The sequence below is a fragment of the Pomacea canaliculata genome, linkage group LG1 (assembly GCF_003073045.1).
Source record: "Pomacea canaliculata isolate SZHN2017 linkage group LG1, ASM307304v1, whole genome shotgun sequence".
Lineage (NCBI taxonomy): Eukaryota > Metazoa > Mollusca > Gastropoda > Architaenioglossa > Ampullariidae > Pomacea > Pomacea canaliculata.
This window is the reverse complement of record NC_037590.1, coordinates 4,032,996-4,059,349: the sequence shown is the minus strand read 5'-3', so window position 1 is coordinate 4,059,349 and position 26,354 is coordinate 4,032,996. Positions and strand designations below refer to the sequence as shown.

The window sequence follows — 26,354 nt, the reverse complement described above, 5'->3', positions numbered from 1 at the left end:
CAACTCTCCTCCTAAACACTTGTTTCACGCTTTCAACAACTGACTCACTAATGACCGTAGGTGTGTTTATATTTATGTTTCCTAAACAAGGAACAGTTTTCAGGATGTTGATCCGTGCCGCGGAGTTACTGGGAAATTCAGCAGCCCAAGCCGTGACTTGCGGCCGGTCTCGTGGGAGGACAGAAGTGGTCTTACGTTGAGAAATGGCAAATCGCATGTTTCTAGGCAGAGCCAGAAAGGTTTTTTAGGAAGATAAGATCATGCGAAGCAATAAAAAGTTCTAGTAAGTCTTATTCATTATAAGATTATAGCACCTGACACATGCTAACTCAATAGTCTGCTTCGTGGTTTTAAAGCTACAGAAGCTGTTTGCCAACTTGATATTGTCAGGGGTTCGTTACTAGTTACCAGTTGTAATACTGTCGTGCCATGTCTGATCATATAACAAAGGGGTGGACAGGGTGAAGCTCGAGGGTGGCTGGTGAACGAGTCGTCACAACCCGAGTCGACACCTGTGCGTGTGACGTGTGTGCACAAGCATCAACACACACGCAAACACACAGACACACCTGCCCTTACAACCTCCAGAGCCGCACACACATATAATCACTCACTACTGCGTGCGATTCTCTCGCGAACACACAAAAGTCAGCTGAAGAGTCCCCAAGTTTAATCACGAAAATAAAAATGACAAGACATGGTCGTGGTAAAATACAAAACATAGTCACACTAAGCATAGTCTGCTGATGGAATGTAGTGTCACGTGACTGTCACAGTCACCTGTACCCGGGCTGACATCTTAGCGACCTCAGGTGAGCGAGTGCTCGGACTAACAACACGCGGCGCAGAGCGAAGAACAATGTCACGTGGTAGGCACACGCCTGAGCAATGGCAAAGGTGAGATGATACCTGTGGTACTGCGATACACAGGTTGTAATGCGAGCTGAAGAAGCGTTTGGCACTTGTGAATTCTCTTTTCATGTCTCTTGTTCGGAGAAATTTACAATAGTTTGGTTAATTGATGACAAGGCCATGGTCCTTTACACACCGCTCCACAACCTGCAACATCCACGTCGCTGATAAGTAAACACCCATACTCCACATCTCCTGCATCAATAGTGTTTTATTTTAAAACTACACCTGTACTGACTAGAGAACTACACCTGTACAGACTAGAGAACTACACCTGTACGGACTAGAGAACTACTCCTGTACACACTAGATTACTAGACTTACTCCACACTCCTCGGCGTTCTCTAGCTTGGCGCACCAGTAGGCGGGACCGAAAGTGCAAGGGTCAAGTCCAAGAAACTTTGGGTGTGAGGTGGAATTAGGGCTCGGACACAGCTTGATGGTCTGCAAAAGTCAAATGAAACAAAAGCAGTCAGGTCACAGGAGGTGGGAGAGTGACCGCGCAGGCTCACTGCACTCTCGCACATCGCATTCCTCAATAGTAAATAGGTTTGTTGACCCCTGACTGGTAGAATACATCAGACATCAACACATACCAACACGAGTCACTTTGCCTAGCTCCTATCCCCCTTCCCACACACACAGTTGACCAAATCTTCAACTGCTGCATCCTGATAGATAACTTTAAATAGACATCTGACAGAGTTTGGCACATTGTGCATTCAAGCGTGGGATGTTTTAAGTTCCGGTTCAAATCTGACTACACAAGTGTCGGACCTTGTCTCCAAGTACAACTGACCTCACAGATAGCCTTAGGGTTCACCTCCTCAGCCAACAGCTGCATGATGAGGGGAGTAAACTGCTGGACCAGCAGGGAGCACTGCCAAATATTAAAAATCAAACATCATACTACATTAATGTAATGAAGGGGAGAGTATACTAAAAGCAGAGTTATCAACCTTTGGTCTTGTCTTCATTTAACAATTATAAGCTTTCTAGATAGTGAGGCTACCTGTAGTGTAGGTATGCGTGTTCTTTTGTGTGTGCGCGTGTGTATATCTCTTTGATGTCCACAAATATCTTCATCTTAGTGAAATATTAATGTTTTCTTTGACAAAAGCCTACAACAATGTCTTAAAGGCCGTGTTGGTTCACCGAAGACATGTTACCTTGATATCAAACAAATACAGCAACCTACATCCACAGAGTAAGTTTCTTCGAATATGCCTGTCATAGGTTTTGAAATAGTACTCTTTATCAAATCTTGTTTTTTATGTTTTAAACTTAAGTAGTCTTGTCTCCAACTTTGCTTTATGAGCTAAAACAATGTTAGAACTGCAATTCTTGTTACACTGCTTTTCCTCAAGCTTCCCCGACATGAGATCTGAAACTGGTTTAGAGGAAACAAATGTCGGCACGTGACCGCTTGGTCCGGAGAGAAAGAACGAGAGAGAGAGAGGTGGGGGAGAGAGAGATCACCTCGCTGGTGAGGTCAGTCGGGAAAAGCTTGCAGACATCGTTGAGAAGTTTCTCGACCTCCTCTACGGTGGCCTGCTGGTTCAAACCTTCCTCCACATAGTTGAGAAGGGTGTCACAGATCAGACACAGTTCCCCCTCCCGCACCGCTACTGCCTGGGTCTCGACTTCACGACCTGAGAGGACACGACAGATAAACGCAAAAATGAAGCAGATTGTAGTACACTGTAAACAGTTCAGTTCGAAAGCAAGGTACGAGTTGACAAATTACTTACTATGATGTACAGACAACAGAAAACAGAAAACTACTGGCTAAAGATCAGTCTGTCCAAAGAAGTCCCTGGCAAGGCTGTACACGTTAAACAACCGGATGTTACAAACCGGCCGCCAGTGGAAGCTTGGGTAGGCAGAACTTGATGGCCTGGCAAACAGTCTCGGGGTCATCCAGGTGCTGTAGGAGGTCAATGACGGCTGGACCGTAGTTCTGCACCTCGGACTGGCACTGCAGCTTCAGGTCTCCAGACATCAGGTCACACACTGTCTCCACGGCTTTGATGATGGCGGTCTGCAGAGGGAAAACGCGCAGTTCAGAGGTCATAGTTCAAAAGAGCACCACATCGTAAGGGTAATTTTTTTGTGGCGGGGGAGTAAGGGGACAGGCAGTCACAGTCACGTGACTCTGGTCAGCTCACCTCTGTCCTGTTGTTGCCTAGCAATTTGTTGACCTCACTGATGACCAACTGGCATAAGGCGCACTCAAAATCATCTTCAATTTTGGCCACCATCTTTGGCTCGGGAGTTGGCACTGAAGCTGAGAAACAGAACACGCGTGAAATTATGGGGTTGTGACGTCAGCGCTAACAACGCTCCCAAGCCCACCACCAGATGGAATACAGTAAGTTGACAAAGACTGGAGCTATTCCGAATGTGGAGACAGAGAAATGTTTGTGTTTTGAGGAGGAGTGAGGCCAAGTTACCCACCGAGTTCATTGTGTCCCTGACTACAAAGTCCCAGCAGGCTGCAGATTTCCTCGGGCTTCAGTTCTTCAGCGATGTACTCGATGATCTGAGGAGCATACTGACCGACAAGCTGGCGACACTGGGAGGAAATCGTGGCAGGAAACAATCTGCACACCTGGTCCAACGCCTTCTCTATGTCATCCTGTACAAAGAGTGACACCATGGTAGGACCTCCCTCTTAAAGTCAATTAATCGCACAAAGTTTGTGTCATCGTGAAAACAAAGTAAAATAGAATTAACAAATACACAAACATTGACAAAGTGATGAGTGCATGGACAGAAAAGCCGAAATACTAAAAACTGTTTCCGTAGCGATGGCATATTTTACATGACACAGTGGAGATGGAAAGTTCTAGGTAAAAAACAATATATTGTTCATTTTATCCCATTTTCTTTTTTTCTCTTTTTTTGTTCTCTGTCCATTTATTACCTATGTATTTACCTTTAACTTTGTTATTTATTTATTATTTTGTACGCGAGTTGTGAGCGACTGAAAGGTCTGTCAGACGACCGATTCTTACCACTGTGCGGTTTTTCTCTAGCAGACTGTCCACCGCTTGTAAGACCTCTTTACACAGATCGCAAATGGGGCCAGCTGCTGGTTTCTGCTCATCTGCTGCTGTGGTTAGTTCCTTCCCTGAGGACAGTGTAGAATGCAGATGACAACTGAAACTATTACTCCCACACTCCTCTCTTCATCCCAAAACACGAGCATCTCGAGATAGCGAAAGACTATTAACTGAAAAGCTATTAACAACAGATACACTCACTACACAAGTCTGACTCCTGTGTTTAAAGGTACAAGTATGTCTGTGTTTTCATGGTGTACAACTGTCACAGCAATCATCAACTCAAGATGACAAACTGTTCCCTCCAAATGTCAGGTGTCGGCTTGTGAATATTCATGTGCTGGAAGCTGCACAGGTTTCCTAACAAACTGTTGGCATTGAAATAATGTTTCCTACCCTGCACTTTCTTGCCCTGACTACAAAGTTTCAGCAGGCTGCAAATTTCCTCGGGCTTCAGTTCATCAGCGATGTACTCGATGATCTGAGGAGCATACTGACCAACAAGCTGGCGACACTGGGAGGCGATCGTAGCAGGAAACAATCTGCACACCTGGTCCAACGCCTTCTCTATGTCATCCTAAGTAAACAAATAAAGACATACTCAACACCTAGTAGGTAGCTGTATTTAACAGACATATTCCTCGAGAGCCTGATCTCTGACAACAAAATAACTACCACAGATAAGGCATCAAAAATACTTCCAAAATGTCAGGTCACGTGGACAATTAAAGTTGTTTGAAATGCGCAAAGAACGAAATCAGCAGAACCATAGAAAGAAGAAATAAATAAACGCAAGAAGTGTGTGTACGGTAAATAGTCTTTCCTAAACTGTTGAGTTTCGACTGTCCAGTCCAAATTATTTTAACAGGTGACGAAAGAGTGTCTCACAAGGTGAAAGCTCTTGCATTTCTTCTCTCTATCTACTCAGTCCACTGAAGGATGGTCTCACTTACCACTGTGCGGTTTTTTTCCAGAAGGCTGTCCAAGGTTTGCAAGACCTGTTTACACAGATCGCAGATGGGACCTGCTGATAGTTTCTGCTCACTGTTTATTGTGATCAGCTCCCTTCCTGTGGACATTATAAAAACCACGTGACAACTGAGGGTATTATCCTTTCTCCTCGCCATTCACATCAAAAGAACGCGAACCTGGACACGGCAAAAAAAACCTCAAGGTGTCTTCAGGTAAATTACAAAATGCATTGCGGATGTCTGATCCACAGGAAAAGAGACAAGTTGATGAACACTTGCGAGTTTGTCTGGATGTGTCGAGTTTGTCTGTACGGTTGTACAGAGGATGGCGGATAACTCTAGTAACTGACAATAAACGCATCCAGAGGAATCGAAAACTGTTCACTCCAAAGGACAAGTGCTTTCTAGTGAAAATTAGTTCACTAGGAGATGAACACACCTCCGAACAAACTATCAGCTTTAAAACATCTTCTCACCTGCTGCTTTGTTGCTCTGGCTGCAAAGTTTCAACAGACTACAGATTTCGTCAGGCTGCAGTTCTTCCACGATGAGGTCGATTAAAGCTGGAGCATACTGAGCCACGAGCTGACGACACTGGGAGGCGATAGATGCTGGAAACAACCTGCACACCTGGTCCAATGCCTTCTCTATGTCATCCTGCACAGTAATTTATAATTAAATCTCATGACTGGTTGGTAGATATATAGCTGAGACATGTTTCGTGTGCTTGATGTCTTTTAGCGAACATCCCTCAATAATATCAGATCATGTGGACAATCAAATTTGTTCAAAATGCGACAAGTTTGAAAAAAAATGGAAACAAATTAAATGCAAACAAAAAGAGTAAATATTCTTTGTAAAGAGTAAATATTCTTTCTTGCTTCCTTTAGGTTTCTAAAAGTAAAAGTAATTGACTCGTAAAGTGCAAATTACCATGACGACAGAAGAGTATCTTACAAGTCATTTTCTCAACCCCCACAGGAGCTGATGGCAGTTCACCATAAAACTTACCACTGTGCGATTTTTCTCTAGCAGAGTGTCCACTTTTTGCAACACCTCTTTACACAGATCACAGATGGGGCCTGCTGATGGTTTGAGCTCACCTACGGCGGCCTCGTCTGAGGACAGGTAAGTGGAGACATGTCAGATTCTTTCAGATTTTATCTTTTATCTTGTATCTGCTTTAATGTGGCAGGGAAAAGAGCAAGTCCATTATTGTCTGTATGGGCTTCTTTGTGTTTAAAGTCACGTGGCATCTGCGGGCGATGTTTGAAACTTTTATCTTTCTGCGACTGCCTGTCTTTCTATGTATAGCGCCATCGAGGACATTCTCGACCAGATGCATATCGTTAACTATTTGAAAATATTCAACTCCTTGACGCCCATATAAAGAGCATGCCACATATTTTCACAGGGTAAGAAGTTCAAGCAAAAAATTAAAGTGATGATGATAGCGATGATGATGACGATAATAATGACGATGATGATGATGATACCGAGACTCAGATAAGACTTACTCTGTACATTTCCGGCTTTGGTGCACAGATCCAGTATCAGGCAAATATCGGAGGGGTTAAGCTGCTGAAGAAGCAGCTGGACGATCTCAGGAGAGTACTGAGCAACAAGCTGGCGACACTGGGATGCGATCGTGCCAGGGAACAAGCTGCACACCTTGTCCAAACCCTTCTGGATGTCATCCTGCACAACAAAGTCACAATGTTAGCACTGAGGGCCATGTCAGGTAACCGTCTACCCCTTGCTGCTAGTCATCCAGCAAACACAAAATGTAATGTAGACTACCTCCGTTCGCTAGCAGAATACTTCATTGTCGTCAACTGTCATAAACAATTTCTCTGATGAAAGAAGGCAGGATGAACAAAACGAACATCACGTCTTAAATAAGTGGACAAACAAACATCATGTCGGAAATAAAGTCAAAAAATCATTTTTTATATATATAAAAAAAGATAAAACAAATTCTCCATATGTGAGCACCCAGCCAACCCCATAATCTACAGAGCGCGGTGTTTGGGGTTAACCCTTTCAGCTGTCACACTTCTGTTGCTGTCTAGAATTTAAAACTTAAAGCTTTGAGAATGAATATTCTTGAAACTTGGAACTAGCAATGCAGCGCATGTTGCTAACTTATTATGATCACTAATCATCAACAGCAGAACGAGCTTAATCAAAAATAAACTGAGCATGATAAAACTTATAAAGGCTTGAAGTGAGCTGTGATCATCCCTCATGGTCGGCTTACGGTACTGACCACTGTGCTGTTCTTCTCTACCAGACTGTCCAGTGTTGTCAAGACCACTTTGCACAACTCGCAGATGGGACCAGCTGATAGCTTCGGTTTGCCTTCCTCCATCACTGGCTTTGCCTCTGAAGACAGAATACATTGATGTCAAATCTCTCTCTCTCCCCGTTGTGTAGGCCTGAGGAAACTTAACCCGATTGTAAACTTCAGACTGAGACCTCCACACTCTCACCTTGGTCCCTGTTGCCCTGACTACAAAGTCCCAGCAGGCTGCAGATTTCCTCGGGCTTCAGTTCTTCAGTGATGTACTCGATGATCTGAGGAGCATACTGACCGACAAGCTGGCGACACTGGGAGGAAATCGTGGCAGGAAACAATCTGCACACCTGGTCAAGCGCCTTCTCTATGTCATCCTGTACAAAGAGTGACACCATGGTAGGACCTCCCTCTTAAAGTCAATGAATCGCACAAAGTTTGTGTCATCGTGAAAACAAAGTAAAATAGAATTAACAAATACACAAACATTGACAAAGTGACGGGTGCATGGACAGAAAATCCTAAACACTAAAAACTGTTTCCGTATCGATGGCATATTTTACATGACATAGTGGAGATGGAAAGTTCTGGGTAAAAAACAATACATTGTTCATTTTCTCTCATTTTCTTTTTTTGTCTTTTGTTCTCCGTCAATTTATTACCTATGTATTTACCTTTAACTTTGTTATTTATTTATTATTTTGTACGCGAGTTGTGAGCGACTGAAAGGTCTGTCAGACGACCGATTCTTACCACTGTGCGGTTCTTCTCTAGCAGACTGTCCACCGCTTGTAAGACCTCTTTACACAGATCGCAAATGGGGCCAGCTGCTGGTTTCTGCTCATCTGTTGCTGTGGTTAGTTCCTTCCCTGAGGACAGTGTAGAATGCAGATGACAACTGAAACTATTCCTCCCCCACTCCTCTCTTCATCCCAAAACACTAGTTATCTCGAGATAGCGAAAGACTATTAACTGAAAAGCTATTATATGACAACATATACACTCACTACACATGTCTCAATCTTGTGTTTAAAGGTACAAGTGTGTCTGTGTTTTCATGGTGTACAACTGTCACAGCAATCATCAACTCATCAGGACAAAGCACAAACTGTTCCCTCCAAATGTCAGGTGTCGGCTTGTGAATATTCATGTGCTGGAAGCTGCACAGGTTTCCTAACGAACTGTTGGCATTGAAATAATGTTTCCTACCCTGCACTTTCTTGCCCTGACTACAAAGTCCCAGCAGGCTGCAAATTTCCTCGGGCTTCAGTTCATCAGCGATGTACTCGATGATCTGAGGAGCATACTGAGCAACAAGCTGGCGGCACTGGGAGGAAATCGTGGCGGGAAACAATCTGCACACCTGGTCCAACGCCTTCTCTATGTCGTCCTGAAAACAAACAAACAAAATGTCACAGCCTTAGCATTATGGGTGGATATTGAGATGCGATCTTACATCTCAAGCACATCAGAAAAATATAACAACACTCGCGTAAAACGAAAGTGACACTTTCCAAAGAGGCATTCGCAGTGCAAAGGAAAACCTTTGAGAGACTTCTCTGAAGTGGTCTGCGATACCTGTATGTCCAACCTAGAAAGGTAGACTTTTCTCACATGTTACCAAACTATTTGCAGAGCAGACAGCACAAAACTTACCACTGTGCGGTTTTTCTCTAGAAGGCTGTCCACGGTCTGCAAGACCTCCTTACACAGGTCACAGATGGGACCTGCAGAGGGTTTCTCTTCTCCAATGGTTGCGACTGGCTTTGTTTCTGTGGACAGAGTGCATTTGCGTCCAAACAAGACATGACACAAAAAATTTAAATAAATATCACAAAATGAGATAACTTTTTTAAATAATTTTTATCTGTAGAGACAAAACCTTAAATGTTATTCAGTCGTCTGCCATAGACGCCACTCATGGCACTTAAACAAAAATGGTAAGCTGTTTATTGGCAATACATTTATTTTAATTTTTGTGTTTATTTAGCACAATCTCTGCTATCTCATCAGGATATCAGAATAAAGAACTAACTTATTTACCATGAATACTTTTGTAAAAGTGCAGGTCTCTATATAGGTAATATGTAGCCGTATAAGTTTAATGATACTTAGCTCAATGGTAGATGACAAAAACACAAAACATTGTGTGATCATATTTAAGATATTTATGTAACCGACACTTCTGTGTCTACAAATATTTCAGGCTCTCTCTAAGGTCTCGCCTTAGCAGACGAGATTCGGCTTTTAACAGTACACATCTTCCATAAATAAGAGGAATTTTAAACCCTGCGTGTCTTCACAATGAGACCTCCACATCCTCACCTTGTGCCCCGTTGCCCTGACTACAAAGTCCCAGCAGGCTGCAAATTTCCTCGGGCTTCAGTTCTTCAGCGATGTACTCGATGATCTGAGGAGCATACTGACCGACAAGCTGGCGACACTGGGAGGAGATCGTAGCGGGAAACAATTTGCACACCCTGTCCAACGCCTTCTCAATGTCATCCTGAAAACAAGAAAGTATGTCACAATCCTAAGCATTATGGGTCGATACTGAAATGCAATCTCACATCTCCTAGACAGCAGATAAATATAACAACACTCACTTCAAACACTCGACACTCTCCGCGGATTCATACGAAGTACAATAGAAAAGCTTTCAGCGACTTCTGTGAAGTGGTCTGCAGTATCCAAATGTCGAACCTAGAAAGGTAGATTGCTACTGCATTTTACTAAACCATTTGTAGAGCAGATGGCGGCAGTTGACCATCAGATGAGTAAAACTTACCACTGTGCGGTTTTTCTCCAGCAGGCTGTCCAAGGTTTGCAAGACCTGTTTACACAGGTCACAGATAGGACCCGCTGAAGGCTTCTTGTCGCCTGCTGTTGTGGTCAGTTCCTTCCCTGTGGACAGAACAACAACGATTACCTGACAAAAAATCTTAGACTAGGCTTATAGCTTCAAATTTCATCCCATTGTCTCTGACAGATATGACTATAGCTCCAGACCATAGAAAGGTATAAGGGGCGTTGCCTGGCGCGTCCGTATTTGATGTCCGTACATAAAAAGTGCTCATAAAATTTATCAGCTAATCTCTCTCTCTCTCGCTCTCTCTCTCTCTTACTTCCCCAGTGCTCTCAACTCAGGTACCCATTCCACAGCTGGTTCCACTGAAGGAAAAAGTAGCTCAGTAACACGGGTATCGAATCAACTAGTAAGCACTCCCTCGGGTTTGGACGCTCTTTCTCTAACCACTGGACCAGCCTCTTCTCGACAGAAGTTATTATTCCTACTTAATCCACCATTATAAAGATGTGCTGATATCCGCCGAGGATGTGAACTGTGAACCACTGGCTGGCGACAACCGTCACCTGTACAGCCTCGCTGTGGTTGCCATGGACACGTACCTGTCACAGGCCGCGTGTCGCTGCACAACCCAAGCTTCTTGCAGATGTCCGTGGCGTTGAGGTCTTGCAGGAGGAGGTTGATGACCTCCTGGCTGTAACGGCCCACGAACTGGCGGCACTCGGTACTGATGGTGTCAGGGAAGAAGCTGCACACTTGCTGCAGAGCCTTTGTCACTGTCTCCTGCCGGAGTGAGAGAACGACAAAGTGAACTGGAAGTCGTTCACAGGCGCGCGCACACACACACATTCTCTCTCTCTCTGCTCACATCGAACTCACGCTCACAAAGTTTAAGGACAAGTGGTGAAGACTGACATTCTTATTGCTGCCAGAACTACCCACCTCGGTGCGGTTTTGCTGCAGGAAGGTTTCGATCAGCTGCATCACCTGGTTGCACAGCTCGCAGACGGGTGTCGCCTGTGGCCTGCGCTTGTCCTCAGCTTCCAGAAGCTGCTTGACTGTGGACAGCGCGAGTAGATGATGCTCACTGAGTCAATAGTACTCAGCCGGTGAAGCTAATGTTTATCATCAGTTAGCACACAAGTCAGTCATTAGTACACAAGTCAATAGTTAGTGCACAGCCAGTCAGTGGATACTAGACAATAACTCAGGAGCTCAAGTTCAGTATTCCTGAGAGCTTGAGGTAGCGTAGTCAGGGTTTGCTAATGGTGGTAATTTGAAGTTTTTCTATTTGTATTATTTGTATTAATTGTATTAATGTTTTTCTAAGTGCTGTCGTGAAATTTCTTGAATTCTTCCACCTCAGACTAAAAGGTAGACAAGGTATGATTACCTTGAGCCTGGTTGCAGAGCCCAATCTTGATGCAGACGACCTGAGGGTCCAGTTCATCAGCCAGCAGCTCCATCACCGCAGGGCCGTACTCACTGACAAAGGACACACACTGGGCACGGATGGTGGCAGGCAAAATGGAGCAGATTTCGCCCAGAACTTTTTCGATGGCTGCCTAAAAACAAAACATACAAATATTGCTCATATCAGATAAAAGTACTTTTCAAAGTTGTATGTTGCTATGTACTCATTCGCAGTGATCAGAAGCAAAAACATAATGGTAGGTGTACAAATAGGTATGCGTGTGTGTGTGAAAAGACAGAAATAGTTCACGCGCGCAGACTATAGTATTTTTTAGGAAAAAAAAGCTTAGAACAAGGCCTGCAGCTGAGACATTTTCCGAACATTCCAGAATGCCTGGTATCTTCAGGTTCACGATAAAGACAACCATTCAATTCGAGTAAACTCGAGTAAGTCGATTGAATTGTGTAGTAAAGAACTAGTCCAACAGCCTGTTACAGAAATGTTATTTCATTCCTGTGGAAGTTTGTGCCAGCATGCATTCATGCAACCTTGATAGAAATCAAATGAAATTTTCGCTGCGGACGATCAGGATCTCATACTTTTCTTGATTCCCCCACTAACCACCAGCCACTCACTGAGCCACTTACTAAAGTCCTGTTGCCGTCCAGCACGCTGTCGATGGCGCCCAAGACCAGCTCGCACACCTCGCACTCGATGGACCCGATGGACGCGGCCTGGAGATGAGCGGTCTCTGCAGTAAACAACAACAAAGAAACAGTGTCTTTGATGTCAGTCGCCAGTTACAACGTGTAATGCATATCTGATCTTTTGGCTGACCTGTCGATACTTTTTCCTCATCATCGCATCCTTTTATCTAATCATCTCTAAGATAAAGCCTGTCCAGACTCAACATGTCCTACTCCACAAGAAAATAAAATATAATGCGCAGACAGGATTTTTCCCTTTAACAGTTTAAGGACCAAGAGACAGACATACCCGGAACCTTGTTGTCAGTCTCGTTGCACAGTTGCAGTTCGTTGCAGATGACCTCGGGGTCCAGCTCCTGCAGCAGCAGGCGGATCAGAGTCGGCATGTAGTTGTTGATGAACTGCTCGCATTGTGGACGTGCGGAGGGAGTCAGCAAGCTGCAGACCTGCTGCAAGGCTTCCACCAGACTTTGCTGCACCGACAATGGAAACAATTTTTTGAAGCAAACCAAAAATATCAGCAACACATATGACAGGAGGAAGGGGACGGACAAAATGCAGAGGGTCATCCACACCTGTCATGAAACCAGTATAGCACAAGTTCACCCCGATAAAATCCATTTTTATTTATTTTATTTCCCTTGAGACAAGATTCTCTTTACCTCAGTGCGGTTGCGACTGACAATTGCCTCGACGACTTCTAAGGCAAATCGACAGATGTCACAATCGACGATGGACGCCTTGACCTCTGCACTCACGGCGTTTGACTGCTGGACGTCAGCGTGTGGGTCAACCTCCACAACGACTGCGTTGGTCTCAACCACATCTTCTCCGCGGTCATCCTCCACAGAGGACTTGAAGCAGTGCAAGAAGAGGTCACACACGCTTTCTGGGTCCAGTTCGCTGGCAATAATTTCAAAGAGCTGGGGTGCGTACTGAGCTGCCAGTGCCTGGCACTGCAAAAAATTACACAAAATCATATTCTAGCTTTACCAGCCGTTTGAAGTGCTAACTGTAGAAAATATACATTGAACCTTAACTTACCATTGTCTGGTTCCGAATAGGTTGATTATATGAGAGAGTCAGGTATATCGACACTTACCCTGCATTAAAACTGCCACAAGCAAAGGAGTGCAAGTGAATCATTGTGTGGAAATAGTAGGATAGTGACATATAAAAAAGCAAAGTAATAGACACATTAATTCTTAATTCAGTTAGGTGGTTAAAGAATGAAACTGTTACAGGAAGAGTGTAGGTAAGCGCCAGCACTCACTCACCTGTTTGGCCTCTTGTCCCAGTAGCGCACAGGTGTCGTTAAAAAGTTTTCTCACTGCTGTCTGTTCAAAGGTAAGATGTATCATTAATAAAAAATATTCAGGCAGATTGACAAAAAATGTAAAGCCACGGAGAGTATAGGTAAAGTTACAGCTGACAAATATGAATGGTTGAAAATTTCCAAGTTGTGAGTTTTACAAAGCTGGTAAATGATTTTGTATACAAACGGGTTTCACAGGTGTCAAAACCTCACAAAGTACCAGACTAGAAAAGCTCACCAGCAAACTATGATTCAGATTTTGATGAACTGTGTAGGCTGTCAGCTAAGTAATGACAATCACATATTTGAGTGAACTGATACCAAACTATGTCACGCAACAAAAGTTCGACTGAAATAATTCCTACCGTGATGACTGGTGCAAATATCATCTTATTAAAGCATACCAAGCCGTTAAAAATACACTTTTGTAAGCAGGTGAAAGTTCGGCTTTTTGAGTTAAAATACATCACATAACACACACCTGAACTTCAGCATCCCTGTCGAGATTTTGGAGGAAGCCCACGATCGCCATGCACTCTTCACATTTGATGTCACCGACCTTTTGGAAAAATGCACATACTTCCGGTCACTTCTGTGTCTTACTTCTTTCTGCTTCCAATCCCTCTTCCCGATTACTCCAAGTTTCCCCATTGCCTTGCCTCATTCAGCTCCCTCTGTGAAGTCTTATTGTCTTTCCATCATCATAATCGCTATATTCCTCTGCCTCCTTTCACTCCCTCCTCCCTCTATCTCTCACTTTCCCCCCTCTCTTTTCCCACACCTGCCCTCTTCATTCACTTGTACTCATGCTCACACACACTTATTTCAAGCCCACACACAGTCCTGTATGTGTAAGTACAATATTCTCTCACTTACCTTCCCTACATCTGTCGGCACTAAGTTGACAACTTTCATGATATCAAACTTTGGTGAGAGACCTGGGCTGCACATGGCCATACTACCGCAAAATGATGCAGGCGTCTGAAATAGTATGTCAGAGTCAATTTATTTATCAATTTGCTCCAAACATCCTCATATTCTAACTAACTCTGTGTTCAGTAGTGGGGTCACACATACATTTCACCAAGGTTACCATATTTTTACAAGTGTCTTGGCAGTACATCTAATCAACTGAAACAGGCTTCTGGTGTAGCAGATGGCGCTGTACTTACAAATGAGTTGCTGATGTAGCCAAGCAGCACCGGAAGAAGTCTGTCCACCATGGCATTGCACTGTTCAAAACAAGTTGGAGGACATGATCAAATGCTCTTCGTGACTTCCCTTCCCCTTCACTCTCTCTTTCATTCTCTCCTCACTCTTTCTTACTATTTCTCTCACTCTTTCTTCTCTTCTGCGGAGGAAGACACAAAATATGGTTCCTCTCATTCAAAGATAACATGCAGGCACAAAATATTTCTCTGTGATAAGCAATAGGTGGTATAGAAGCACTCTGACTAGACTACGAACAAGAACTTTAAGCCTTAAATGCCAATAAAATATGTTTTGATCCATCTATACCAGCTCACATGTTATCCAGTCTGTGAAAACTAATAATATACAAAATGGAGAGCTTTTTCTGTTCAACTGTCCTAGTTATGAGATTCTTCGAAGAAGTATATGTATTGATATATGGATGGATGGATGGATGGAAGTATAATGAGCATACCTCGTACTGTAGAGATCCGACATTCTGACACAAAGTCTTTTTCGCAAAAGCGACTGTTCGGGTCTGAAACAGGATGACAAGTGTTTAAAAAAACACAATGCTGGTTTTCTTTTTCTTTTTTTCTTTTTTTTAACTGTGCGGTGGGAATACTGTTCAGGGACTTGGACGTGTGTGTATGTGCGAGCGTGTGTGTGTTTGAGAGAGAGAGAGAAAAGAATTAGTGTATTTCGTGTGTGGGTGTCTGCGTGGATAAAGAGACAGACTGTGTGTGAAACAGACAGTGTGTGTGATAGGCAGACAGAAATGCAAGTTAGAGCTAATAGATGAAAGAGTGAAATACATGATGGGAGAAAGCGATCGTGCTATTATGCAATATCTAACCCTTCATATTTAACCTTTCAAGCTTATGTGCCATGAAACCTGAGCATCTACTTTCAAAGATAAAACAATCAATAAAAAATACACAAATAAAGACAGTCGTTACATACAGAGTTATATAATACAATTTCAACAGTAAGATCAATAAAAGTACATACGACAGAATCTTCATCGTGGAGGATGGCACTGATGTCCGAATAGAATTTCTCACAATCTGAGCAGCTACTAGACTCGTACACTGGTGTCTGGGGCAGTACAAGCAAATACTTAGCTAATAACCACAGCATATGATTCTTTTTAATTCAACTTACCATTTCTGTTTTGTTTTGTGCTTTTTTTACAAGTATAGGGTCATCTTGGTCTGGACACAATATTACAAGTCACAAAACTAACAGTCCTCTGTTCATTTAATTCAGAGAGACTCGTCTTTATTTGCCAAAGATTGTCCCAACGAACATGTATCTAAGCAGCCTTTTAAGGAAATATATGTTGTAATAAAAAGCGGACAAGCCATGTTCTATGTATTTTGCTTCCAACACTAAACTATTCTTTTGCTTGTACAGTTACTCGCTGAGCTCATTTCCAGTAAGTTTAAGAGAGGACACAAGAAGTGTCATGGATGTTTTGTGTCTGGTAAAAACCCACTCGCTTCCAAGTCCTACCTGTTTTATTAGTTGTACATCTACGTTTCTACAACTTGTTGAGAAAAAAAAAGTTAGATTAACCAGTGTTGAAGGTTTATGTTCCGTTTGGGAATTCGTGTCTTTGGTTTGTTGGGGGTTTTTTAATTTGTTTCGCATTTTTGTGAAGTGACATGCTACATCCAAGATTTACGAGTTCTGAAAGAAGTTGTACACACACCTGAGCATCCTCAACGGACGGAGGAGGGACAAGATCAGAGTCGATGCACTCGAACTCTTGGCTGCAGAAAGAGGAAGGCTCCTGAAAGTAGAAAGAGTATAGGAGTGTGCTTGCTCTGACCAACAGACAGCATATACACAAGCATGAGGGAGGGTACAGGGTGGGGGTAGAAGAATCAGAACTTGGGGGTGACATATAAGTCATATATATAAGTAAATATAGTAGATATATATAAGTAAATATATAAGTAGATAAGTTGATATATATAAGTAAAGTTTGCATATAACACCGCATCCCACAAATTACTAGAAAGTTACCAGGAGTTGCATAATCAACACTCACCAGGTTTTCGTACAGAAACATGTCCAGCTGAGAGAACAGCCCCCACGAAAGGTCGCCACACTTTAAAAAATTAAAAACACCATATTCAAGACACACATCATGACTCGTGACCAATCTCTACCTACAACTCCTTTTTTAACAGTACAGTCAGTAAATGCTCAAGTCCTTTAGAAACAAGCACATAAATACTCCTAAGTTCACATCATTTTACAGCAGTAAAGAGAAGCACTTTGTCACTTACATTAGACAGTTACAGTAGGTCAAAGGTCATGACAATTATTGATCTCCTATTGTACTTAGAAAAACTGATTTGACAATCAACTTACCTCTTCTGTGTCCAGGCCTTCGTACATGCACAACTTCATGAATGCGTTTTCGACGCTTGACTGTAAAAATCAGAGTTCACATCTTAAAAAATGGCTTTTTCTAGTTTTAAGTTTTTTAAAATAAAAATGCACTTTTATGTTTTAAACACTTATACTTTTTTTATTCCGTGTGTGGGGCTGTGTGTGTGTGTGTATATATATATATGTGGTGGGTTGATGTGTGTGAGTGGGTGGGTCTGACTGCGTTTGTGTGTGTGTGAGAGAGAGAGAAAGAGAGAGCGTGTCTGTCTGTCTGTCTGTCTGTCTGTCTGTCTGTCTGTCTGTCTGTCTGTCTGTCTGTCTGTCTGTCTGTCTGTCTGTCTTCCCCAAAATTACTTACACGAAGGGGCGAGTCTTTTCCAAAGTTCTTCACGGAGGTCACGACCTTCTGGCATTCATAGCACTCCACTCGTCCTTCAATATCATGAATCTTCGCCTAAAATTAAAAAAAATATTTTTGTAACACAAGCCCAGTCATCGGTTCTGTCATATAGATCAAAACAAAATCGGCAAATAAAATGCGAAAGAAAGCGATCTCAATCCTTTGAAGAGTCCGTTATCACATATTCTAAATATTTAAAAAGCTCCGAGCCTACAACAAAGCCCGAGCTGGCGACAGACATTGTGCTCTCACACCATTTGAACTTACCTTCACTACAGAAATGATGGTAGACAGCTTTCGGAATGTTTTCTTGAACAGTTGCCGGAACTTGGGCTCCTCTCCGCGATTGGAGCAGAAATCAGCCAGACGACATATATCTCCAGGTTGCTTCAAGTTGAAACATTACATTTACAGAGGACTGACTCCATTGACTATCATTGTCCATCATATAAAGACACATGTTGATTGAAGCCTCATTATGCCTTAGTAATAAAATTATATCTCATCCCACAAGTCAATATTGCTAAATTAAAGTAGTCCCTGAATTTATTCACTCATTCATTGAAATGACAGATCGCTGAAATGTTCTTATTCAAAAGTTGCCTTTCTTGTTTCATTTCACTTCAGTCAGGTGAGTTGTCGTCGCTTTGAAAAGATGAGTTATCAGTTAAAGTAGTCAGTTAAACACTAATTGCTATGCTTCTAGACAAAAATAAAGCTTATAAACAAATCGCCTATATACATAGCTATCAATAAAAAAATTATTATTATTAAAGGTTTCTCAATGACATCAAAAACAAGTCCTGTCTGGTGTGAACCTAGCAGTTTGTTATTTAATCAGTTGCTAATGGGTAAGACATGAGTTAAGTAGCACGTACCAGAATGCACTAAACACTTCTAATTTAATAAATTTATATTTTGAATAAGAGTTTTTTTAATACAATTAATGTACTTACAGCTTCGTTGGCAATCTCGCTAAGAAGATCGGGAATTGTGTTCTCCACCAAAAGTTTACACTGTCGGGAGCAAGAAAACAATTACTCAAATTTAAATACATATGTTGAGGACATTCAAAGTGCAAACTGTCAAGGCTTATACGCAGTCTACATCTCGTCTGTTTGACACTAGAGTGACGAGCTCGTGCACTGAGACATGCTCTTGTTTATGGCGATCTAAAGCAGGTGATATTTACAGTGATGTTTAGGATAATGTGGGCTTGAATATGATCTAAGTACTGTAAATGTATCTCATCTGGAACAAACATAGTAATATGATAAGTAGTAGGAAGCTCACCACAGGTGCCATGTCGGCCATCTCACTGCAGATGGTGCTTTTCAAGATCCCCTGAAGCTGCACAGACAGGAAAAGCAATCTGAAATTTTTCCATATGCCTGCTCACCCATTCACCCTTTCTTTCAAACACGCATCCTTCAATCTACAGCTCTCTAACCACCTCTATGAATGTGTGACATATTCATCAAATCCTTCAGGTCGTCTCTTGGTGCTGGTTGCATGAGTAAGGCGTAGCAGTAAGTCAGCTAAACAGCTCATATTTTATCCACTGACTAAATTTTTTTTTCTCGACCAAGACTAGCCAGATATGGCCGCATGTCAGACTTCACAGACATGGTGATCTAATCTGTCGTTTGTTACAATTTGCTACAATGATAGAAGGCTCAGTTGGTGCGACACACGTCTGACATGACACTTGTCAGTATACTGTCGTCTTACATGACACCTGTCAGTATACTGCCGTCTTACATGACACCTGTCAGTATACTGCCGTCTGACATGACACTTGTCAGTATACTGTCGTCTTACATGACATTTGTCAGTATACTGCCGTCTTACATGACACCTGTCAGTATACTGTCGTCTTACATGACATTTGTCAGTATACTGCCGTCTTACATGACACCTGTCAGTATACTGTCGTCTTACATGACATTTGTCAGTATACTGCCGTCTTACATGACATGTGTCAGTATACTGTCGTCTTACATGACACCTGTCAGTATACTGTCGTCTTACATGACATTTGTCAGTATACTGCCGTCTTACATGACATGTGTCAGTATACTGTCGTCTTACATGACACCTGTCAGTATACTGTCGTCTTACATGACATTTGTCAGTATACTGCCGTCTTACATGACACCTGTCAGTATACTGTCGTCTTACATGACATTTGTCAGTATACTGCCGTCTTACATGACACTTGTCAGTATACTGCCGTCTTACATGACACTTGTCAGTATACTGCCGTCTTACATGACACCTGTCAGCATCTGGCGGCATGTAGACATATATGGCGCTAGTCAACATGCAGGTGGGTTTGTTTCTCCAATAAACTACCGGCACTAAACTGGAAGACAAACCTTCTCGCCTCCATCCTTTCCAAGCCGAGCAGTGATGTCGGTGACGAAAGTGTAACAGTTTTTGCAACGTGTTTCCTCGGCGGATGGCTGCAAAACATACATCAGGGTCTGTAACTTCCAGACCAAAACAGCAATATACAAGTAGACAGGTGTCGAAACTACAAAACATTATTAATTGTTTATCTTTGCGAGTAATGCACAGATAGACACTTCTTGACACATGAAAACAACTAGCCATTTATTTTTTATTAACGGAATGCAGATTAACATTTGTTGATACTGTACTCGATCAGTACTCGAGTCGCCTACTTTGAAGTCATGGCTGTCATCTGGTCGTGTTTTTTTTTTCCTTCTGTGCCAATCAAATAAAGCGAATACAGTGACTGTCAATATATAACACATTGCATCTGGTCAGTGAAGTACTGATGTAAGCTGACACCTTTACCTGGTATTTAACGGGTGCTACATCTCTCCCGGCCGGCTCACATAATCCCAATACCCAGGCCACTTGGTCGTCTTTCTGAAAAAAATATACAAGCACAGTGTGTGGTATGCCAGGACACTTACACATTAGTTTATTTGTTTCCTTCTTTCTTTCCTTATTCTATGAATCCGGACTAATCGTTGAAGCCTTACCCATAAAATCATATTTATATTAGACATCTAACAGATACCAACACGTACGGATTTTTATTTCAAGAGGAAAATATTTGTGTTTCTTCCATTGTATTTAAGTCTTTAAGACCACTGGTTTGATTTCCTTTGTCCACCTCAACCAACACTTGCGACCTTTAAAGCACGCGCTATCTCAGTTTTTTGTGTAAAGCATTCCATGTTTGTTGCAGTCTCACCAAGCTGCTTGTCAACAACTCCAGTGCCAGCGGCAGGTAGGTCACAACCATCTCCTTGCACTGAAAAATAAATATCTTGTGTAACATACAATGAACATGCCCAGTGTAATGAGCATATGTCACATGTAATGAACATATCATGTAATGAAGATGTAATCACTATAGCCTTAATCTCGGGGTTATACGTAGAGCTTAGAAAATTATTGCATAATTACAACGTATGTTAACATGTATCAATGATTACTTTTTTAATTTTTAAAGGTAAATATTTTGCTTCTACATTTATTTTTAGAAAGTTATACTGAATACAATGTCTGATTAGCTTCTTCATAAGGTGTGGGTAGATACAAGACTTACATAATTATCTCAGAAATGATCATTAAGTATTGTTGAAAATGTCAAAATGCCAAGCTCTGATTTAAAGAGAACAGTTATAACAAGAGAAGTCTACTTGACAACAACTTCAGCCACAAGAGATAACATCGTGCACTCGTGCACCCACTAACGAAGTTTAAACACAGACGAATGTTTGGATGCTCAGTAGTTAGTTCAGATTACAAGGAGCCTCACCTCTTTCCGCCTCTCTGAATCGGTGACGAGGGTGCAGAGCGAGGTCAAAATCTGGGTTGCCGAATCCTGACAAACATGCAAGTGAGCAACTCTTAGTCTACATTTCTTCACAGACACATTGTTTCTGACATCGTGGAGAGAAGACATCACCTCTTTAATTACAGATTCGCAAAATAATGTCTCTCCCAAAAGCCACCACCACCACTATCACCATCCCCATCCCATATCCACACGTACCCCACTTCCTCTCTCTCTCTCACACACACACACACTTACCTTTTCGTTTTTGGTAACCAGGAGCCGCCGGGCGAGTTGTACTTTGTTCACACTTGTCGTGCATGTTTCTGTCTGTAATGAGAAAAGTTTCTATGCTTGAACAGGGTGAGACAGAGACATGACTGACTACTATAAGCTGTCTACAAGAAAAGCGGGAATGCGTGTACCTACTGTACGTCTGCACATTGTGTCTGCTTATGTGTTTGTGTGCGCGAGAAAGAGAGAAGAAGAGAATAAATATCAGAGAAACTGTGATGCACGCTTGTCAAATGTTTTAATGCAATGTATAGTTGTTGATGTGTTTATGTCTTTACAACTCACTTCAACATGTACAGTCTAAAATTTATGCCTACTTGACCGACGAGGAAGATGTTCTAACTGTAAAGGTACTACTTTGGGGCTCGTGAGTGGATTACTTCCCCTGTCCATTCGGTATACTACTACCTACATTAATCAGGGGAGGTAACAGGTAATGGAAGGAAAGGAATGGACTCCTTTTACAATCTGCGCCCTAGACGTGGTGAACCACTAAGAGCTCATGGGACAATGTAGCAATGTACCTTAAAAATAAAGTTTACAGAAATTTAGTCAAAGATTCCAAAATAATAGTTCATACTGAGACTGTTTATAACTCTTTTACCCGATCTTCATTCCCAAGGACGGTAGTCGCGCGCTTCTTAGCACAAAACCGCAAACACTGAGGTTTCCTTTCTTTCCGATTTGACCGTGTTGACAAAATAAACAACAGAACAAACAAATGTTCAGTGGTCATTAATAGATGGATGACCTGACGGGTGGGATGGAAGGATATAGTTTGCTAGTATCCACTGATATTACACTAAAACACACACGCGTGCACGCACACAATCCACGAACACACCTGCAGAAAGTCCGCCAGTGTCTTGCCCCACACACCCTGCATGCAGTGGGCGAAGGCGCTGCACCTCCCCGCAGCCGTCACGCTGCTGCACCAGTAGGCCGGGCCCCACGTGCACTTGTCGGAGCCCAGCGCCGCGCCATGTGCTGTCAGTGGCAGGAATACACATTAGATCATTGTCATGACACTAAGAACTAAGCTCAGTGTCATGACACCAACAACTAAGCTCAGTGTCATGACACCAACAACTAAGCTCAGTGTCATGACACCAACAACTAAGCTCAGTGTCATGACACCAACAACTAAGCTCAGTGTCATGACACCAACAACTAAGCTCAATGTCATCACACTAACAACTAAGCTCACTGTCATGACACTCGTTTATTCTTGACATGTTGACGCCGGGTTGCCTTGTTTCGATTTCTTGACACTGTCAACAACTTGGTATGGTGGTCTTAAATGCCTCTGACATAATAGAGAGAATTTTCCGCTTGTAAGTGCCGGGATGGTGTCACTTCTTGTGCAACATTGTTTGTTTTTTCATTGCCTGTACTCTTCATCACAACGTGTCAGAAACGTTCATCTCCTAATGAGCTGTCCTCAAATGTGTCAATGACAGTCTCCTTGAATGTGGATGTGGATATCTACAACGCAAGCCTCTCATTCAGTCTATGGTCAGCATTGCCGAAGGAAACCTCCGGTCGTCTGGTTTGTGGACCGTGCATAAGACTACCTCGAAGGCTTTCCTTAGAGTAGCTATGAGCCAGAGACCAAGCAGGGTCATCTTGCTGGTGCAGATATAAACATAGCTGGGAGGTCAGAGGATAAGTTGGACATCCACGTTTGTAAACGTGTCTCGAATTACATATCTGACAAAATTGGAATGCTTGGTGGGCTCACCCTTCAACATTCCGACATTACACATCACTTTCTCCAACATCAGCATCAATGATGCCTGCTTAGAAGAGAATGCACGTTGACCTAAGTATTCTTTAGCTATGTCTGTCTGTCTGTCTGTCTGTCTCACACACACCAACACGCACACACGAACACAAATATTATCTCATTAGGACTGTATCTCTCTTATCCCACCTGACAAGTCAAAAGTCCGCCTTAGAAATAGCTGACACCATACTCGTGACTAGCTATTGTGTGTATCAGTAACCCTGATTAGCCTGATACAACATCAGGGTTGAGAAGAGACATTCTTATGAATAACAGTCATTATAGTGTATGGCTTCTGTTTGTATGCTGATACAAATCTCTCGAATTGTTTATTGTCTTATCGTTTGTGTATCTCTTTTTCTTCATCTCTTTCTCTTAATCAGTCAACATCATTAATTATATCACGACGACCACTATCAATATCATCGTCATTGTCGTCGCTTGGATATGGATGACGATCTGTAAGTTAAACTACATCCATCTCCATATATGAACAGCATCCTCTCGTACATACGATATAATCAAAGCTCCATAATACATTCATATACACACGTACAAACAATACCATACATGGCATCATGAAGAGTAAAACAACCTATTGTTACCTGTTGCCAGCAAAGCCGCTAGGATGAGCAGAGGTCTCATCTTGAAGGTGACTTATCGGTATCTGAGCTCAGTCCTGTTAAGAAAAGATTGTCCGTTGTTATTAATCAGTTTTTACCTGTACTTTAAACCCCGTTTCTCACCCCTGTGTTATATCAAGCTCCACTTTTTATGGTATATTTCACTGAGGGTTTTTAAAAACATCTGTGGTGTATCAAGCTTCAACTTCGATGCTATATTTCATTGAAACTTTTTTAAAAACTTCTGTGATACATCAAGCTTTCATTTGGTGAGTCTGTCAGGTACGCGAAAGGAAATAATGTGCCCCTGATGGCCAGTGAAAACTTTTCACAACCTGTGCTCCCCACTGTGAACACCCATTGAACTCTTGACTCTGGTCAGTCACTGTGGAGGAAGCAAAGATTGGGGTGGTGGGGCTTGGGGCGGTCAGGTAATCCTCGTCGAAAACAACAAAGGGAGCCATAATCACAACGGGAAATACTGACAATATGGCTGCTCGCCAAAACGGTGCTTAAAATGTTTCCGCGATGGGTTACTGAGATGGCACAAAAATGGTTTCTGGCAATGGTTCGAGTATATTAGATCCCTCAGAAAAAATATCACTCTTATGTTATGAATTGTTTCTGATCTACTAAACACCAGGCTGCAGCTGAAATGTTTCTAGCTTTTCATTCCCTCATCCCAGGGATGAGAGGACTACACGATTCTCAAGTGTACAATGGATTATAAGAACTACTGAAACAGGGATGTTGCTAAGAATGAAACTTACTTATATTTATGTTTGCTTGTAAAAGTTCGCTGAAACCAACAATCACACTGCTCACCTGATGTTCACGGCGGCTCAGAGGAAATACCTGTTGTCCTAACCCTGCGGTGGCTCTTTAGTATCGCACGCAGGTTCGACTGCGTGCAGGTAAATGCCGATCGGAGCCTTCACGTGTTATCACGTCGCCGATAACGATCCCATCGCCACCTGGCGGCTCAGTAGTGTCCCGAGTACCATCGTGACGTCATTCGCAGGGTCAGGTCGTGATGGCAGAGCTGCTGTCATATGTCGACCCTACTGGACAGGACAATGAGCGGGCGTGTCTACGATGTCAAGTCTGGGTTTCCGATGAAGAACACTGTGATGTTCCGGGGACCCAGCTTCGTCTCTCACTGCATGGCAATGTCTACAGTCACACATACGTTGCTCAAATGCTTTTTATGCTCTGCTTCGACTGTTTGAGTTTATAGCTGACGCTGGAGAATCGTGAAAAGAAACTTTCTGTTGTAAAACAAAAATAAATACACGCGAACTCGGAGACCAACACAGACCACACAGGGCAAGTGCGCACGAAAACACACACATATGCGCGCAGTGCTCTCGACATAAACTACTATCAAGCTACTGAATCCACCTAATATATCACACTACTGTATCAAATTACTATCAAACTACATAGTCATGCACTAGTTCGAGTCTGGTTTACAGAGCAACACACACAATCACAGACAGCAATACGCACACTCACACAAACATCACGTGTTCACTAACAAGTTACGTATACTCGACTTCCTTCTCCTCTTGTGTACAACACAAAGGCACTGTAACTTAGCCTCTCTCGCAAAATATCGCTTGACCAACTTATGTAAGCACTCCTTTTCGATCAGTGTAGCTCAGTAACTCGAGACGGAATGAGCTCAAACCACGAACTAATATCTTATATAAGTCTGTGCTCAAACCTACCCTAGGTTTTAATGTAGCAACATATTAATGCATAAACAGTGGTTTAAAAATGAATAGGGATAAACTAAAAACAGGTCAATAAAAAGTAAAACGCAAGACTAGACGTGGTTGAAAAGTGAAGGGAAAATGAAACTAACCAACATACCTATTACACGATATCGGATAAGCTAGCGAAAGAAATGAGTTTTTGAACCTGACTCAAAGAGACACGAAGACATAAGGAATTAAATGAAGTTTTCGAAAAAGCGGAATACACGGATCGAAGAAAACAAGCCCAAAATTTTAAGAGAACAATTTGAGTCAGCGTATACAGAGATCTGAAATGCATTCGTTTGCGATGATTGCACCTTTTTGGAAAGAGAGAAAAGGGGGAGAGGCAACGAATACATAATTATACAGATACACCTTCATATGTTTGTGTACATTCACAGAAACGTACAGCACTTGACTAACACTTTCAGTAAATCGAATCAACAATTTCGAAAATCCGATTGATTTCAATGATAAATTCAAAATGAATAGCAATGCTCTTGAAGAATAAAAATAAAACAATTAAAATAAATATCAAGTGACCTTTGCCTCCTTTTTATTCAACGTGCGGCGTGTTGCCGACTGCAATAGGCG

The 26,354-nt window shown here is 42.4% G+C and overlaps 1 protein-coding gene across 9 annotated transcripts; it reads right to left on the bottom strand.

Moving 5' to 3' along the window:
- Positions 1-653: 653 nt before the first annotated feature.
- On the bottom strand, positions 654-26,347 carry LOC112576500. 9 transcript variants are annotated; one of them, XM_025258983.1, is made up of 48 exons: positions 26,304-26,347; positions 24,826-25,243; positions 23,983-24,056; positions 22,436-22,578; positions 21,556-21,627; positions 21,280-21,345; positions 20,710-20,769; positions 20,304-20,378; positions 19,859-19,945; positions 18,774-18,830; positions 18,437-18,496; positions 17,748-17,867; positions 17,439-17,534; positions 17,060-17,119; positions 16,734-16,793; positions 16,392-16,472; positions 15,689-15,775; positions 15,153-15,215; positions 14,659-14,718; positions 14,363-14,467; positions 13,968-14,045; positions 13,449-13,508; positions 12,834-13,127; positions 12,461-12,644; positions 12,112-12,215; positions 11,444-11,615; positions 10,993-11,108; positions 10,653-10,833; positions 10,033-10,148; positions 9,570-9,750; positions 8,901-9,016; positions 8,454-8,634; positions 7,998-8,113; positions 7,441-7,621; positions 7,218-7,333; positions 6,466-6,646; positions 5,960-6,066; positions 5,425-5,605; positions 4,931-5,046; positions 4,374-4,554; positions 3,930-4,045; positions 3,370-3,550; positions 3,081-3,199; positions 2,770-2,953; positions 2,392-2,564; positions 1,712-1,792; positions 1,237-1,356; positions 654-1,059 (listed from the first exon to the last, which is right to left on the bottom strand). In XM_025258983.1, the coding sequence occupies exons 3-48, from the start codon at positions 24,020-24,022 to the stop codon at positions 1,015-1,017; spliced, it is 5,373 nt and encodes a 1,790-aa protein (XP_025114768.1). In that variant the 5' UTR covers positions 24,023-24,056; positions 24,826-25,243; positions 26,304-26,347; the 3' UTR covers positions 654-1,014. The 9 variants fall into 9 exon arrangements, with proteins under 9 accessions (XP_025114768.1, XP_025114778.1, XP_025114795.1 ...); XM_025258993.1 differs by lacking the exon at positions 26,304-26,347 and having other exon boundaries at positions 24,771-25,431; XM_025259010.1 differs by lacking the exons at positions 3,930-4,045; positions 4,374-4,554; positions 26,304-26,347 and having other exon boundaries at positions 24,826-25,435.
- Between the last annotated feature and the right edge of the window lie 7 nt (positions 26,348-26,354).